This window comes from Tarenaya hassleriana, unplaced genomic scaffold (assembly GCF_000463585.1).
Source record: "Tarenaya hassleriana unplaced genomic scaffold, ASM46358v1 Cleome9, whole genome shotgun sequence".
Lineage (NCBI taxonomy): Eukaryota > Viridiplantae > Streptophyta > Magnoliopsida > Brassicales > Cleomaceae > Tarenaya > Tarenaya hassleriana.
In genome coordinates, this window is record NW_010971389.1 from 2,039,860 (window position 1) to 2,053,877 (window position 14,018).

The 14,018-nt window shown below is 36.4% G+C and overlaps 3 protein-coding genes across 4 annotated transcripts; 1 reads left to right on the forward strand and 2 right to left on the reverse strand.

The window, feature by feature from the left end:
- The first annotated feature begins 1,674 nt into the window (after positions 1-1,674).
- Positions 1,675-4,608, forward strand: LOC104803880 (protein CUP-SHAPED COTYLEDON 1-like). 2 transcript variants are annotated; one of them, XM_010527977.1, is made up of 5 exons: positions 1,675-1,789; positions 2,167-2,383; positions 3,449-3,467; positions 3,543-3,795; positions 4,026-4,608. In XM_010527977.1, the coding sequence occupies exons 2-5, from the start codon at positions 2,209-2,211 to the stop codon at positions 4,497-4,499; spliced, it is 921 nt and encodes a 306-aa protein (XP_010526279.1). In that variant the 5' UTR covers positions 1,675-1,789; positions 2,167-2,208; the 3' UTR covers positions 4,500-4,608. The 2 variants fall into 2 exon arrangements, with proteins under 2 accessions (XP_010526279.1, XP_010526278.1); XM_010527976.1 differs by having other exon boundaries at positions 2,181-2,383.
- A 485-nt stretch (positions 4,609-5,093) lies between these two features.
- Positions 5,094-9,600, reverse strand: LOC104803883 (leucine-rich repeat and coiled-coil domain-containing protein 1-like). The gene is made up of 15 exons (XM_010527979.2): positions 9,378-9,600; positions 8,921-9,048; positions 8,682-8,753; positions 8,477-8,590; positions 8,012-8,080; positions 7,872-7,928; positions 7,542-7,595; positions 7,395-7,457; positions 7,248-7,310; positions 6,870-7,034; positions 6,626-6,769; positions 6,432-6,512; positions 6,275-6,336; positions 6,035-6,114; positions 5,094-5,726 (listed from the first exon to the last, which is right to left on the reverse strand). The coding sequence occupies exons 1-14, from the start codon at positions 9,544-9,546 to the stop codon at positions 6,036-6,038; spliced, it is 1,320 nt and encodes a 439-aa protein (XP_010526281.1). The 5' UTR covers positions 9,547-9,600; the 3' UTR covers positions 5,094-5,726; position 6,035.
- Positions 9,601-11,069: 1,469 nt separating this feature from the next.
- LOC104803882 lies at positions 11,070-12,538 on the reverse strand. The gene is made up of 2 exons (XM_010527978.1): positions 12,011-12,538; positions 11,070-11,919 (listed from the first exon to the last, which is right to left on the reverse strand). The coding sequence occupies exons 1-2, from the start codon at positions 12,176-12,178 to the stop codon at positions 11,356-11,358; spliced, it is 732 nt and encodes a 243-aa protein (XP_010526280.1). The 5' UTR covers positions 12,179-12,538; the 3' UTR covers positions 11,070-11,355.
- Between the last annotated feature and the right edge of the window lie 1,480 nt (positions 12,539-14,018).

Genomic DNA, 14,018 nt, shown 5'->3' on the forward strand with positions numbered 1-14,018 from the left:
TTATGGAATACAAATATATATTAAAATTGATTATAAATGGACCGTCTTGATATGTAAAAGCTATTATTAATGGACCGTCAAGATATGTACGAAATTTAAATGTACAACTTCGATCGCTATATATATGAACACAAACACAAACGCAAACGCAAACGCAATCGCAAACATTCAAGTGATCAAGCCGTGTTTTTTTCCCGATCATATATAATAATACATAGGATACGGTTGGAATATTTCCATAACTCTTTTCCAACCCCGGTTCGAATCCTCAATTGGGAATGGACATTCACATGAGTTTCTCTGATCTTCTAAGAGATTTAATTAGATCAAATGGCGGGTGAACTTCCAGATTATAAAAATATATATATATTTTTTCATAGAATCTCAAATGGATTTTTTTAATAATAACTTATGATGTGATTAAAAACAACAAAGATATTTATAACATTTTATTTATATAATATTTCTTGGAATTAAATATTTATTTGGTAAAGAAACTTTTATTAGATGGTTCTGGTTTCAGCCAACATTATACGATGTTTTGTGAAACTAAATAATTAAGTTCAATAATTTGGCGAAATTTATATTAATAGAGTGATCTATAACATTTTTATAGGCGAATGTGTCTAACACTAATATGCGTGTACGCATAGGTTCGACACAGTCGTTCACGGGGCATATATATATATATAACTAACTATGTATCAAAGTTTTTTTTTGGTGATAACTAAATCATTTATTCTTGAATCTAAACATGATAACAATAATATACAGGCGTTTACACGTACGTACGTACGTACGTACATACATACATACATACATACATACATACATACATACATACATACATACATACATACATACATACATACATACATACATACATACATACATACATACATACATACATACATACATACATACATACATACATACATACATACATACATACATACATACATACATACATACATACATACATACATACATACATACATACATACATACATACATACATACATACATACATATGACGCGTATATACGTGTGTCTGTGAGGTAAGATGGAGTGATTAAGGGATGCTAATGAAGAATTTCTTGACCAACTACACAAATTAAACATAAGATAAAATTTGGAGACGATGGGTTTAGTTGCATGTGCCTTGTACTTGAAGACCCATATTAGGTGAGACATTTCTTCGTCACATTTATTTTACTCAGTTATTTTTTTTAATTATATTTTTTTATTTTACAGAAATTCCAGCCATTCGTTTTATCAAATCTCGGGTTGGTTCGAGTTTTGCAGCTCGGATTCACTTCAAATTCTTATATAATTTTTGTTTTTATTTGTTTTTAAAATTATTTTCAATCGGGGGTTCTGATTTTTCATTAATCTGGTTCAAGATAATAATATAAAGTGATTTTAGATAGGATTAAATTTATATATAGTACTCGCTTCGATTCTATTTTACGTACCAAAATATCGACTCCAATTTCTTTTTTTACATTTATTTTTTTATATAAAGTCAGCAGCTATGGTTATCATGATAATCCCCCCTCTAGAAATCAATCCTCAAGAATTAAAAGCTGTCATAATTTGACAATAATCTATTGGTTTAGCATTTGCAAAAAGTAAGACAACTAAAAAAAACCCTAATTTTTTGTCGTCTTCTGAATTCTAATTCTCCACAAAACTCTCACAAGTAATCCTTTGTCTCCATGATATATGATACCACCAAAACCCTAATCTCATAGAATTTTTGCTGTCTGGATTTTCCTCTCCCAAGCAAGTAAGCTCATAATTTCACATACCCTAACATCTTCATGTACATGTTCAAGTATGTATGTGTGTATATATAGGTGCACCTGTACATCTTCATGTATATGTGTGTGTGTATCAGTGTGTATATAGATGTTTGTGCGTAGTCTTCTTCTTCTCCTCTTCCCATCACTTTTCATATGTTCCTTTGTTCTTTTTAAGAGCACATATATACAGAGAGCACACATCACTTTATCAATCAAATCGTTTTTGAAAAGTCGACCGATACATATATATATATATATATATATACACACACATGTATTATCGGTAGATACTTTGGTGTCGATTAATGATTTATTAGCTTGATTTCAACTTTCCCCACAAAAGTTTTTTACGTAAGTGTAGTTTTTGGAATTTAGAGATTGGGAATAGAGGAGAGAGATTCACATGGAAGGAGGAGATCAGAGCAAGGAAGAAGCTTTGCCTCCCGGTTTCCGATTTCATCCAACGGACGAAGAGCTAATTTCATATTATTTGGTGAATAAAATCGCCGACGCAAATTTCACCGGAAAAGCGATCGCCGACGTTGACCTCAACAAATCTGAGCCCTGGGAACTTCCTGGTACGTAACCCTAATTCAAGATCCACGTATTAATATACGTATGTACGTACACACACACACACGATACACATGCATGTATACTCTCTCCGTTTGCCGATCGATATAATTACGAATCCATTTTCATTTTGTTGCACATTGATTTAGGGTTTTGGTGTTTCTTCATGGCTTTAATATTATCCATTTGAAAAATATTTGCTTGTTTAGAAACTATTATCTGAATTTCCGCAAAAAAAAAACAAAAAACAAAATCTAACCTAATATATACACGTGTGTGTGCATACATGTATATATATAAGGCAAAAACTTGAAGAAACATACATGTTGGTCTTGAATGTTGTTAACGTCGCAACTTTGACATACCACTGAGAAATACCAAATATATGCATCCATGAATATTTATTTAAACTAAACATATACAGATTTGGATATATTTGCATACATATTGATTATCATTATGCGTATATATATATGTGTGGATGGATCTAGGTTAATAATATATCTATTTTTCTCACTATATATACATATCGATATTTATATAAAATAAATTCATATATATTAACACTACATATATGCCCGTGTTTTTTTTTCTTTCAAGGTGTTATCCTTTCTTTGTCCCCGTAGCATCTAGAATGCATGCAAGGCCCACTCAATTCTCTTGGGTTCTGAGATATATATATATATATATATATATATGTATATACTATTCGGTTCATTTTATTTTTCTCGTATCTTTTAGATCTTCCCAAACCAAGACCGATATTAAAACGAGCCGTTTCTCGCAGTTTAACCTTATCCAAATTGCACATTTCAAAGACTTTGTCACTACGTATGGGAAAAACAAAACCCTAGATATACGCACAATAACGTTTTCCCAACCAAATATCTACACATCAAAGGAAGTCATGCACACGTACGTACGTTAATTTCTCATCTGCTTACTTGACGCCCCGTATCAAGAAACAACCAAACAGAACATATTGTCTTTGTTTCTTTTCTCTTGGTCCGTAAGAAAATCGGAATAAAAAAAAAAAAAAGTACATTTTTTGAATAACGGGTCAATAACAGCAAAGGCGAAAATGGGAGGGAACGCGTGGTACTTCTTCAACCTAAGGGAAAAACCAGAGATGGAACTGAGACTATTCTACGCATACCCGCAAGAGAAAGAGTGGTACTTCTTCAACCTAAGGGACCGGAAGTATCCGACGGGGGTGAGGACGAACAGGGCGACGAACACGGGTTACTGGAAAACGACGGGAAAAGACAAGGAGATATTCAACAGCACGACCTCTGAGATGGTCGGGATGAAGAAGACTTTGGTTTTCTACAGAGGCAGAGCTCCTAGAGGCGAGAAGACTTGCTGGGTCATGCATGAGTACCGTATTCACTCTAAATCCTCCTACAGAACCTCCAAGGTGCGTATTTTAACGTTGCTTTCATCCGATACATCGTATATATGTATATAATGTCGTACATGGAACTATATCGATCGATTTCCTCTATACCCTTTACATGTGATGAACAACCTATTATAACATTAGGGACGAATTAAACTATTCTTAATAGATTTTTTTTACCTTAAAGATACCGAGATTAATCCACACAAGAAACTAAATTATGTTCTCTCTCTCGCTTTTGGCTGCAGCAAGACGAATGGGTTGTGTGCAGAGTGTTCAAGAAGAGCGAAGGAAACAGGAAATACACAAGCAATAATAGCACAAGAGCTTCATCAACTACAAACCCTTACCCTGAAATCTCACAAAATCTCCTCCCGCTTCCTCCACAATCCATAATCCATCCCCAAGATCAAACCTTTAACCGGATTCTCATGGCTAACACCCAGCTCGCCGAGCTCTCTCGCGTCTTCCGAGCCTCCACAAGCGCCATGCACCCGCATCTGAGCTACCAACTAGCCGGTGAGCCCACCAACATGCCGGTCTCAGGTCTGAATCTGAACCTAGGAGGAGGGGCGATGGTTCAGCCACCGGCGCCACTCGAAGATGCGGGCGTTAGTGGGCCGGAGATGGGTGCCGGCTCTTCATTTGCGGCGGAGGGTGGGTTTGGTGGGGTGGAGATGAACCATTGCATGGACTTCGATGGGTACTGGCCTTCATATTGATGGACGTTTCAAGTGATTTTAGTTTATGTTTATGTTTTTTTTTTGGTTGTTGTTAACTGAAGCAAAAGATTTGAAGATGTTATGTTCGTTTGGTAAGAAAGTTCATTGGTTTCGGTTTAGCAGTTCAAGAAAAAAACAGGAATGTTGACCAATCAAAGGGATCAGCCAAAAGATTACATTGCTTTCAACATCCAAACACGGGAGGATGATAATGGCGGCCTCAAAGATCGCATAGAGCTTGATGATTTGCAGTCCAACAGGAAACCCACTAAATTATTGCGACCCACGCGCTCGAAAAACACGTGCTAAATGAATGCATTGTCTTAGATTCTAAGACGTAGAATTCGGACAAGAAACGAACGATATCCCATTAGAATCAAGTAGCGGAAAACGTTAAAAGATATCCGAACTCGTAACCCAACCATCTCGACCTTGGATATAAGAATTTAAAACCCAATCGATCTTATGTACCCAAATTTCGAATATTTAAAAATAATACTGTAACGAAAACGAATTCTAGAAAAAATGATAATATAATTCTGTAGTTATTAAACGGTGGAAATAATCTTGTAAGAACAATCTTGTTGTTGTAAGAAAAAATATGAAAAAATTCATAGACTTACACAACATTTTTGTGGTTAATCAGATCTCCGAACATAACATCTGTCAAAACCAAAAACCAAATCCGACCCATAAATATTCTAGATTTACAAGTCCGAACTCAAAACCATTCAGATAACCTAACATCAGTCTTCAGATCATTTTGTCCGAACCAAAACGTTAATACCAATCGCATAACAAAAACACACGCATAGAGCTAGTGTACCACTTGACAATGTATCAGAAGATGCCAAATTCGAAAACCATTGATCCAACAAAACAAAACCCCATGCAAAAGCTTTGTTATATGTTATCAAAACTGCAAGAAATGGAAGTAATATTATCTCAAAACAAAAACTGACAAGGAGAAAAAGAAAGAAAGAACCGGTCCTGTGAAACCCTAATCGCAATGAAACCTTTGCTACATTCCTCCTCTATGTCGTGTCAAATCTTTCTTTCTTTCTTTCTTTCTTTCCTTCTTTTTGTGTGTGTGTGGAAATACTTAAAAAAGGAAGAGGTAAAAGAACATTGGGCACCTTCTGGGCTCTCCCCGACCGTAACCTTTTCCCAATCGGTGACCCAATGACCTCGGAAGTGATCGTGTCAAAGCTCTTACATAGCTCTTGCCTGCCCCAAAGGAAAAAAAAGGATTAACAAATAGTTGATGGCCAAACCACGAGACAGCTTAAGCTGTTCCAAAATGATTTCATGGTGTTCCTATCATTTTCACCTTTTGCGTTTGCGTTTTCGCTTTCCTAATGCACATCAACAGATTACATTACACCTCCATTATGTATCTCTTGAACATGCCAAAAGTCGTTCATCCATATGTCCGAGATTTTCTAGTTTGATCCAATAAAGCCCACAATCTTCTAGTTGATGTATCGTTCTGACTTTCACATGGAATCGAGAAATAACACAAGATGATGGCGTACCTCACTTGTCGGAGTGACCCCTTTTGGCCTTACGACGACCATGGTGATGAGGATGTCTTGCGGGCTTCTGTCCCTTTTTGCTGTAAGTTAACAATTACATAGACGCACAAAAAATTATCACTAGGCGGAAGAAAACACGAATTATCACCTCCCCCTATATATATAAAGACCAACATTGATATATATATATATACATATGTATATATAATGGTATAAAGCATTCATTAGTCTTAGACTTACCAGAAAAGAGAGCACGAGAGTTTGTACACAGCATAGATCGGTAGCGCCAATAACGCTGAAGCCTGCAGCAGAGTTCAAGAGAAAAAATATATATATATATATAACGACAACCATAGCGTCTTGGGGAATGCCCCGGAAGATTAATAAGGGCAAATACCGTGAACCAAACAAACTCTTTGGTTGCGAAAGTCTCCGTCAGCTCATGTTTCTTCAATTTCTCTTCGACCATTCCTTGAACCTTCAGACAACACACAGATTATACTGATAAACAGCCACTTTCCATCGCAAGGTTTGTTCAGATCTATAGTCTGTGCGTATATATATATGAATATAATTGTCTTGAATACAGACCTGATGGTGATATGCTGAGGCAGACTTGAGAAACTTTTTACAGACATGGGTCACCTTCTTTGTGTAAGGTTTAGCGGCAACTCTCACTCTATCGACATGGGGTTTTGTGGCTGTGGCCACTTGATCAACGTACACTTTAGCCTCCTGGAGAATGTAAAGAACACATCAATCAGATAGCTTTGTCAGTAAACAGCTCGCAAATTCGTATCGGTGAAATTACTAATAGATAACAAAGATACTGGACCTGATAATAGGGATCTATATATTCTTGGACCATGACAACATGTGGAGAAAGAGCAGCCTTTGATGCTTCATAAGCCTCTCTTGCTTTAGTGGACATTGTTTGCACATGCGGCTCAATGTATGTCCTAACAGTGACCCACCCCTCCTTCGCAGCCGGGATATATTTCTGCAAGAAGTACGTCATAAAATATAGGTTACGAACCTCATCGTACTCTAGAAACAGTAGTTTGTGCAAACATTGGTGTTCAAATAAAGCACCGTCTGATTATACACAGTGCTCAACGACTCTCTTTTCTCAGTCCATCTTCCTCCTTTGAAAGAATTATCGATGCAAATCACCAAATCCATGGTCCGACAGTAATGCCGATATGCTACTTACAGTTTTCATTGTTTCCACATGAGGTTCCGCCCATTTTCCAGCTTGATCCTTTGCTTCCGTTGCCTTATCAGATAATAAAAATTTCTTTAGCTAGAAGCCTTAAACTGTTCAGAGACATGCATTTTACAGATAAGGATTAAACACTACCTTTTGAAGTACTAAGTCCATGGCTGGTTTCCCATGGGCATCCCAGTGTGTCTCCGCAGAAATCTAGGGTTACAAGATGTACCCAAGTTAAAATACGACTAGAAAGTCTCTTACATTACGAACGGTAACACACTAATTAGAGCTTACTTGGAAATCAATCCAGCGCATGGCAAGCCACGGGGGAAGCCACGCACCATGAACCTGGCCATACGATAGAAATTGTTAAAAACTTTTAGCTATCAGACCATATGAAACACTTTGATAGAGAACCAGACCATATGACAGAAGCTGGACTGGTAAGTTATCAAAGGAAATAAAAATGAGCTTCCGAACAAACATTAGATCAATCAGTTACTCAGAACATGACATCGTAATTTCTATTTCACCGCTCGTTTATCTCAATCACAAGGTTATTCTGATGCTTAAAAACCAACCGTAGAGACAAAAGAAAGATGGAAAAATATGCCAAATTATTACCTCATGCAGTTCCTTTGCCTTCGAGGTTGCCTCATGACTTAACCTCAAAATTTCTTCCTGGAAAAGTATTTTCAGCAGAACCGAGTGTGAGAGTCAATATTTGAAGTCTGGTGACACTAATCCATTATAAGGTATCATACCTCAGCAATCTGAAGAGCACGCTCAAGTTTTCGCATTTTGCTTTCCTGCTCATCCTTTGTCTTCTGAAACTGCAACGTATCAGACACTTTCGTAAACATCTACAGAAGCTTGTCTTAAAAAGTAGCACAGATCCAAACAAGGACAAATGATGACAAAATCATATGCAAGGAAACACAATGCAATACAGATATCAGCAAGAAGCAACTATTCAGAACTCCCATACAACTAGATCTACGAGTTCAGAGAAGATAATGGTGTAAGAAAAACAGGGAGCGAAAGAGAGAAAATGAAAATTGAAGTCTGGAAACTTCATGAAACCCAGCCAACGCTGACAAAGAACATCGATACGCAGGTACTGGTACACTGGAACGACCAGATTAACAATATTTGAGACTCCAAAAGACATGATAACTGCAGAATGATGATCTGATACGAAGAAAAAACAGTGGGCGGAAAGAACGTACTTCAACCAGCCTCGAGTTTAATACACTTAGCTTCTTCTCAGCCTCACTAGTCCTAGCTTCTGTGGATTCTTTCTCCTTGTTTTTCTTCTCTAGCTCCTTCCTGAGTGTCTCAATCTGTGACCAAAAGTAGAACAATAATGATGAGACTGATGTTTGTCGATTCCTACTCCTTTAGAACAGTTGGTGTTCGGAGTCAATTACTCGCCCGGTTCTCTAGTTCGACAGCCCGTGCTTGAGCCTTTCCCAGCTGTTCCGCAGAATCTGATGAACCCTTTTCCTGTGAAGCAAGTAAACCGTAAAACTCAGGTGTAAGCAGCACGTAACGAGAGATTAATACAATCGAGAAAAAGTATAGAGCCGAAAACAATATCGACAAATCTAGCATTGAAAATACATACATAAACGTCAAAACCAGAGATGGAACTGAGACTATTCTACGCATACCCGCAACGATGAGACCTCAGCCTGCAAGGAACCAATTTTGTTTTGTCTTTCTTGGAGACGTTTCTCCTTCTCTGCAATCAACTCCTCCTTGCCCTTAAGTTTTCGGGTTTTCTCATCAATTTGGGATTCTTCACCAAAGAAAACATAAGTCCCAATTCATCAGGCCTTTCGATACAATCAAATGGAAAGATGCAACATGATTGCTAGTCTCTACGATTCGCATTAACCACAATGATTGAATGTATATGCAGAAACTCGGTTGAAATCAGCCAAGAAACCAATCAGCCACTGCCCCAAGAACAAAAACGCGTAACCTAAACCCCCTAAACTTAGAACTCCCAATCTGACTAAAGCCATGCAGATTCCACAAGCCATGACCATGCGAATCCCAAATCCGAACAAAACAAGCAACTACTCAGTCGGAGAGGCATTTCGGGCAGAGAAAAGAAGCGAAAACCTAGAGCATAGATCTTGGCGTTGAGCTGATCAATTTGAATTTCGGAAACCAACGCATCTCCGCCGTCGGAGCCGGTGGTCCCGTCGTCGGCGACACCAGCATTGGCGAAGACGCCAGAGGTGAAAACCAAGGCCAAGAGGAAGAGAGAAACGAGCTTCATGGCCGCCATAACTGGATTAGCCAACAAAACTTGTGAAGGAGAAGACCGAGAATGGACGAATTGTTTTTTTTTTGGTTGGTGATGAGAAAGACTGAAAGAGCGTGCACGGAAGATGGCAACGTGAGGTGTGGCTTCGTGGGGATGTCGTGACCTACACGTGGCAGTTTCTCGAAGTAGGATTCTCAGTCTTTGTTTTTTTTACGGTCAAAATCAACTGCATTTTTTTACTGGTCCCTTTTCAAAATAATTCATGTTTTTGTCGTGGATAACTTCGTGATTTCAAAGCTCCTTTATAGAAATCTCGTTACCCTTTCAATATACATTATTCCTGATAAATTTTTATTTGAAACAAAATATTTTATCACAATTTTCCATATTTCAAATTTTTTTATGTTAAAAACATGTTTTTTTTAAAATTAGTGTTTTTTCTTCACCACTTTTACTTGCATAAATTTTTAGAGATCGATGTTTTCTGCTAATATGACCCTTTATTGATTAAATTTTTTTAAAAAAAAACTTAGGATTCTATTTTGTTTATAGAATTTTTTTTTCCCCGGATAAAAGCTTGGGTTTGACGTGTGGAATGTAAATATCATACGGTTGAAATCAATGAATTTAAAGGGTAATTAAAAGGGAGGGATTGGGTTTTCAACGGCGTTTTGGTTGGGGGTTTGACAGGTAGGCGGAACAAAGATTTGACATTTGTTGTCCGAATTCCTCCCCGTCTCTGTTTGGGCCTCTGTGGGCTGAGATATGTAATTAATGGGCTCATCATGTTAAACCCATTATTAAGCCCAATCCTTTGAAAAAGTTCGCGACAGTTGTTTGCTTTTTCACACCCTAAATTTTAGTTTTTTAAAAAAAGTAATCTCCATAAAAAAAATTAATAAAAATATATAAATTTTAAAATTCCTATAAAAAATACTATCAATTATATACATACATATATAAAAGTTAATCCAGTGAAGGTATTGAAAATATTTTGTTTAATTTGAATTTTTTTCGAGAATAATTTAATATGGGATGTATTTATATGGAATTAAAAAAAAAACAGATGGATTTTCCTTTTTTTTTAAAAAAGTTGTCCGGAGAACTGAACTTCGACGAAAGATTACATCATTCTTTGTAACATTTTTCACATTCTTGCATCATATTCTAGGTCCGTCGCTTCAATTTTATTTTATTTCTTTTGTTATAAATAACGAGGCATATATAATCTCCGGGAGTCCACGAAAAGAAGAAATACGTATTTTGTGTACTGTGCATGCTCATTTGCGCATGCCCGTGGGCCTTAATGCTCAATTCGTTGGTGTTTTCACCGTTTTGCCGTCGGAACCGGATCAATATCATATTTTTAAACAATTTTAAGAATGATTAAATCATTTTTTTTTTCAAATTTAGGAACAATTAAAAACATTAAAAAAAATATAGAAATTATTTTTTCACCAAATTGCAAATTTGGAAATTTTTAGGAATTTTTTCCATATATATATATATTATCAAACCAACTGAATGAAAAGGTAATGAAGAAGAAATAAAAAGCGTCGTTCCAATTCTCGCATTTTCCAATCAAAACGTGAAACATCATACCTCATATTTTCCCATTTTGATTCCCGTGACGTAAGCACGTGACACACACACACACAAATTCATACGCAAACACAAACGATACATACAAATACATATATATGTATATATGCATGCCAATGGAGTGACGATGTGAAAAGTCATATATGATTCGAACATGACATCATCTCTCTTGTTCTTAACCGTTGTTCTAGAGAAAACCAGTTGGGCTACGTTACCGGAATCATTACACTAAACAGATCTACAGCCATGGATTTTCTCGGTCTTTCCACTCTGGAACTTGCTCAAGAACAAGAAATCAAGGTTGTAAAGCACGGGAACCATGACGACGGAGCAGAAGAACACGAGCACCGGCCCGAAAATCCAAAGCATCAGAGGGATGGCCGCGTAGAACAATCGGTTCCCGACGGTGTTAAGTACGAAACCCTTGTCCAGCAGCTCCGTCACATACTCCGCCGTCACCACCACCGGCTCCTCCTCCGGCGATTTTTCCGGTGAAAGGGAGATGGGGACGTTGATGAGGAAGTTGACTTGGTTCATGAAGCGAATGGAGAGGGAGTGAGAGAAGAAGGAGAAGAGGAAGATGGTGAGGACGGTGACGTACTTTAGAGCCACCATGACGTCACCGTGTGCACCGAAAACGACGTCGTTGATGGGCTTCTTCACGGAATACGTGCTGCTGATGACCGCTGCGAGCCCGGCGCAGAGGAGGATGGAGGTCGTAGCCATCAATGTCGATCCCATTATGATGTTTCGCAGGGTCTGGACAGCCAGGATGTTCTTCTTGTCGTTGTCCTAACCAAAGGCGGAGTAAAACTTTGTTTTACAAAACGTATACGATTATATGTATGGTATATGATAGTAAATCAAAATATTAGTTAATTACCTTGATGATGGAATCGACCCAGAGCCGGCGAGCTCCGGCATTGACTCCTAAAACGGTGGTGAATGGCTTTGTGCGTACCTTGTGCCACAAGTAAACATGATACATGGCTGATATCATAAGCCCTAATGGCACCAAGGTCGCGTCTAGGTAGCATTCCCTCCATTCCATCGGTCAATTCCTTCAGAGAGAGAGAAGGGTTTATATGTGTGATGGTATATTTCATAGATTCTGGAAGCTGGGAGCTATATTTATAAGGGAATAGAAAGCAGAAGAACCGATGCATGAGCAGAGGAAAACGAGAGAGAGAGAGAGAGAGCATGGAAATGGTGTTTGGATATGCATGCTTGTCAGTTTGTTTGCCATTTCACTTCCAAAGTGATCTCTAGTTGGAGCCCATTTATCATATTTTATTCTTGCACGCCTTCCTATCCTATCACCCTTTTTTTTTCTATTTTCTCTTTTCTTTTGTATATGTTACACATGAATTCTTTGATGTGTGTGGGTGGGTGTGTGTATATATATATACAAGTGAGATGTAAGTTTTTTTTATTATTAGGAACTCTCTTGCCAATTCGATTGTAAAAACAAAAACAAATTGGATACATAAAGAAGTGGATGTATTTGTGTTGTACATAAATATGAATAATTTTTGTAACGTTATTGAAATGGGTGTGGATTGATTAATATTTAATAGTATTTCCCCTAATATTCGAGAAATTGTTAATATGGCCGAATTGGGCAGATAATCTGTTTGAAACCAAATCTTATGTTACTGCAAACAACTCAGACGTGTTGATATTCTAATTGTAGGCATCACGTATACCTAATTATTGAAATTGAAACCCTAATTAGTTTTACTTTTTTCCCTTTTCAAAATATTGTACATATAAATGCCAAATCGTTACTACACACGCACGTCAAATTTGAAAAGAAAAGAAAAAGGAAATAAAATTTGGTACATATTAGAATATCATATTACTTTAGAAAGATCACGGAAATAAATAATAGTTCGAGACTTGTGCATGAAACATATTTTATTAATTTAGAAAAGTCACAAAAACAAATAACATAATAATTTTGCAAGTTTGATAATTAATTTTGGAATTTTAAAATATAAAGACTAATAGAAATAGGTAAGTTAGAATTTCCAAATTTAAAAAAAAATAATATTTTGATAAATGTGAAAATGACGGGACAGATGGAATAGAAAAAAAAAAAAAGAGGAAACTTTAGTAGGAGATACGATGAAATTGATAAATGTGAAAATGTGAGAAAGCAACAGAGATTTGTTTTTGCAGTAATCATTTTTCTATTTCAGTAGTAATTAAAACTAATTACAAAAATAAATTTTTTTAATATTATATGTTGAATATTATGTATAGATAATTCACGGGTAGTTCGTAGTAAAAAAAAATTTGGTAAAAAGAATGGTGGTGAAATGATTTAAAGGGGAGAAAAGAAATGGTGAAATGTGACGAGGCCCATATAGAGATAAGAGACGCACAAAACATGAGGACCGACCTTCACCATCGCCTCATTGGTGACCTTGGAATCCTATCATTATTAATTTTTGAATTTTATTTTTAAAACCAGCACTCTTTTTAATCATTTAAAACATTAATCATTCACCCAATCCAAAAAAAAAAACGTTTTAAAAAAAATATGAAAGTCCTTTTAAAATTTTAAATATATTTATAATATATTAATGAAAAACCAATTATCTCATATGCATTTTTAATAGTGGTAGTTATATTTTATCAAAATAAATTGAGTTTATTATATCTTATTTTACTCATATGTTTGATGTTTGTGCAAATATAAAAGTAATATTGTTATATAAATCAACTTGTTATCTTATGGTACACAAGACATTTTCTTTTAGGGATGTCAAAGTGAAGATCTCTGATTAAATAGGAACATTATGTGTACATGTGGGTAAAACAATTAGTAATATAGCATTGATGAAGCATGTATATACTATATATGCAACCGAATCATTGTATAACCT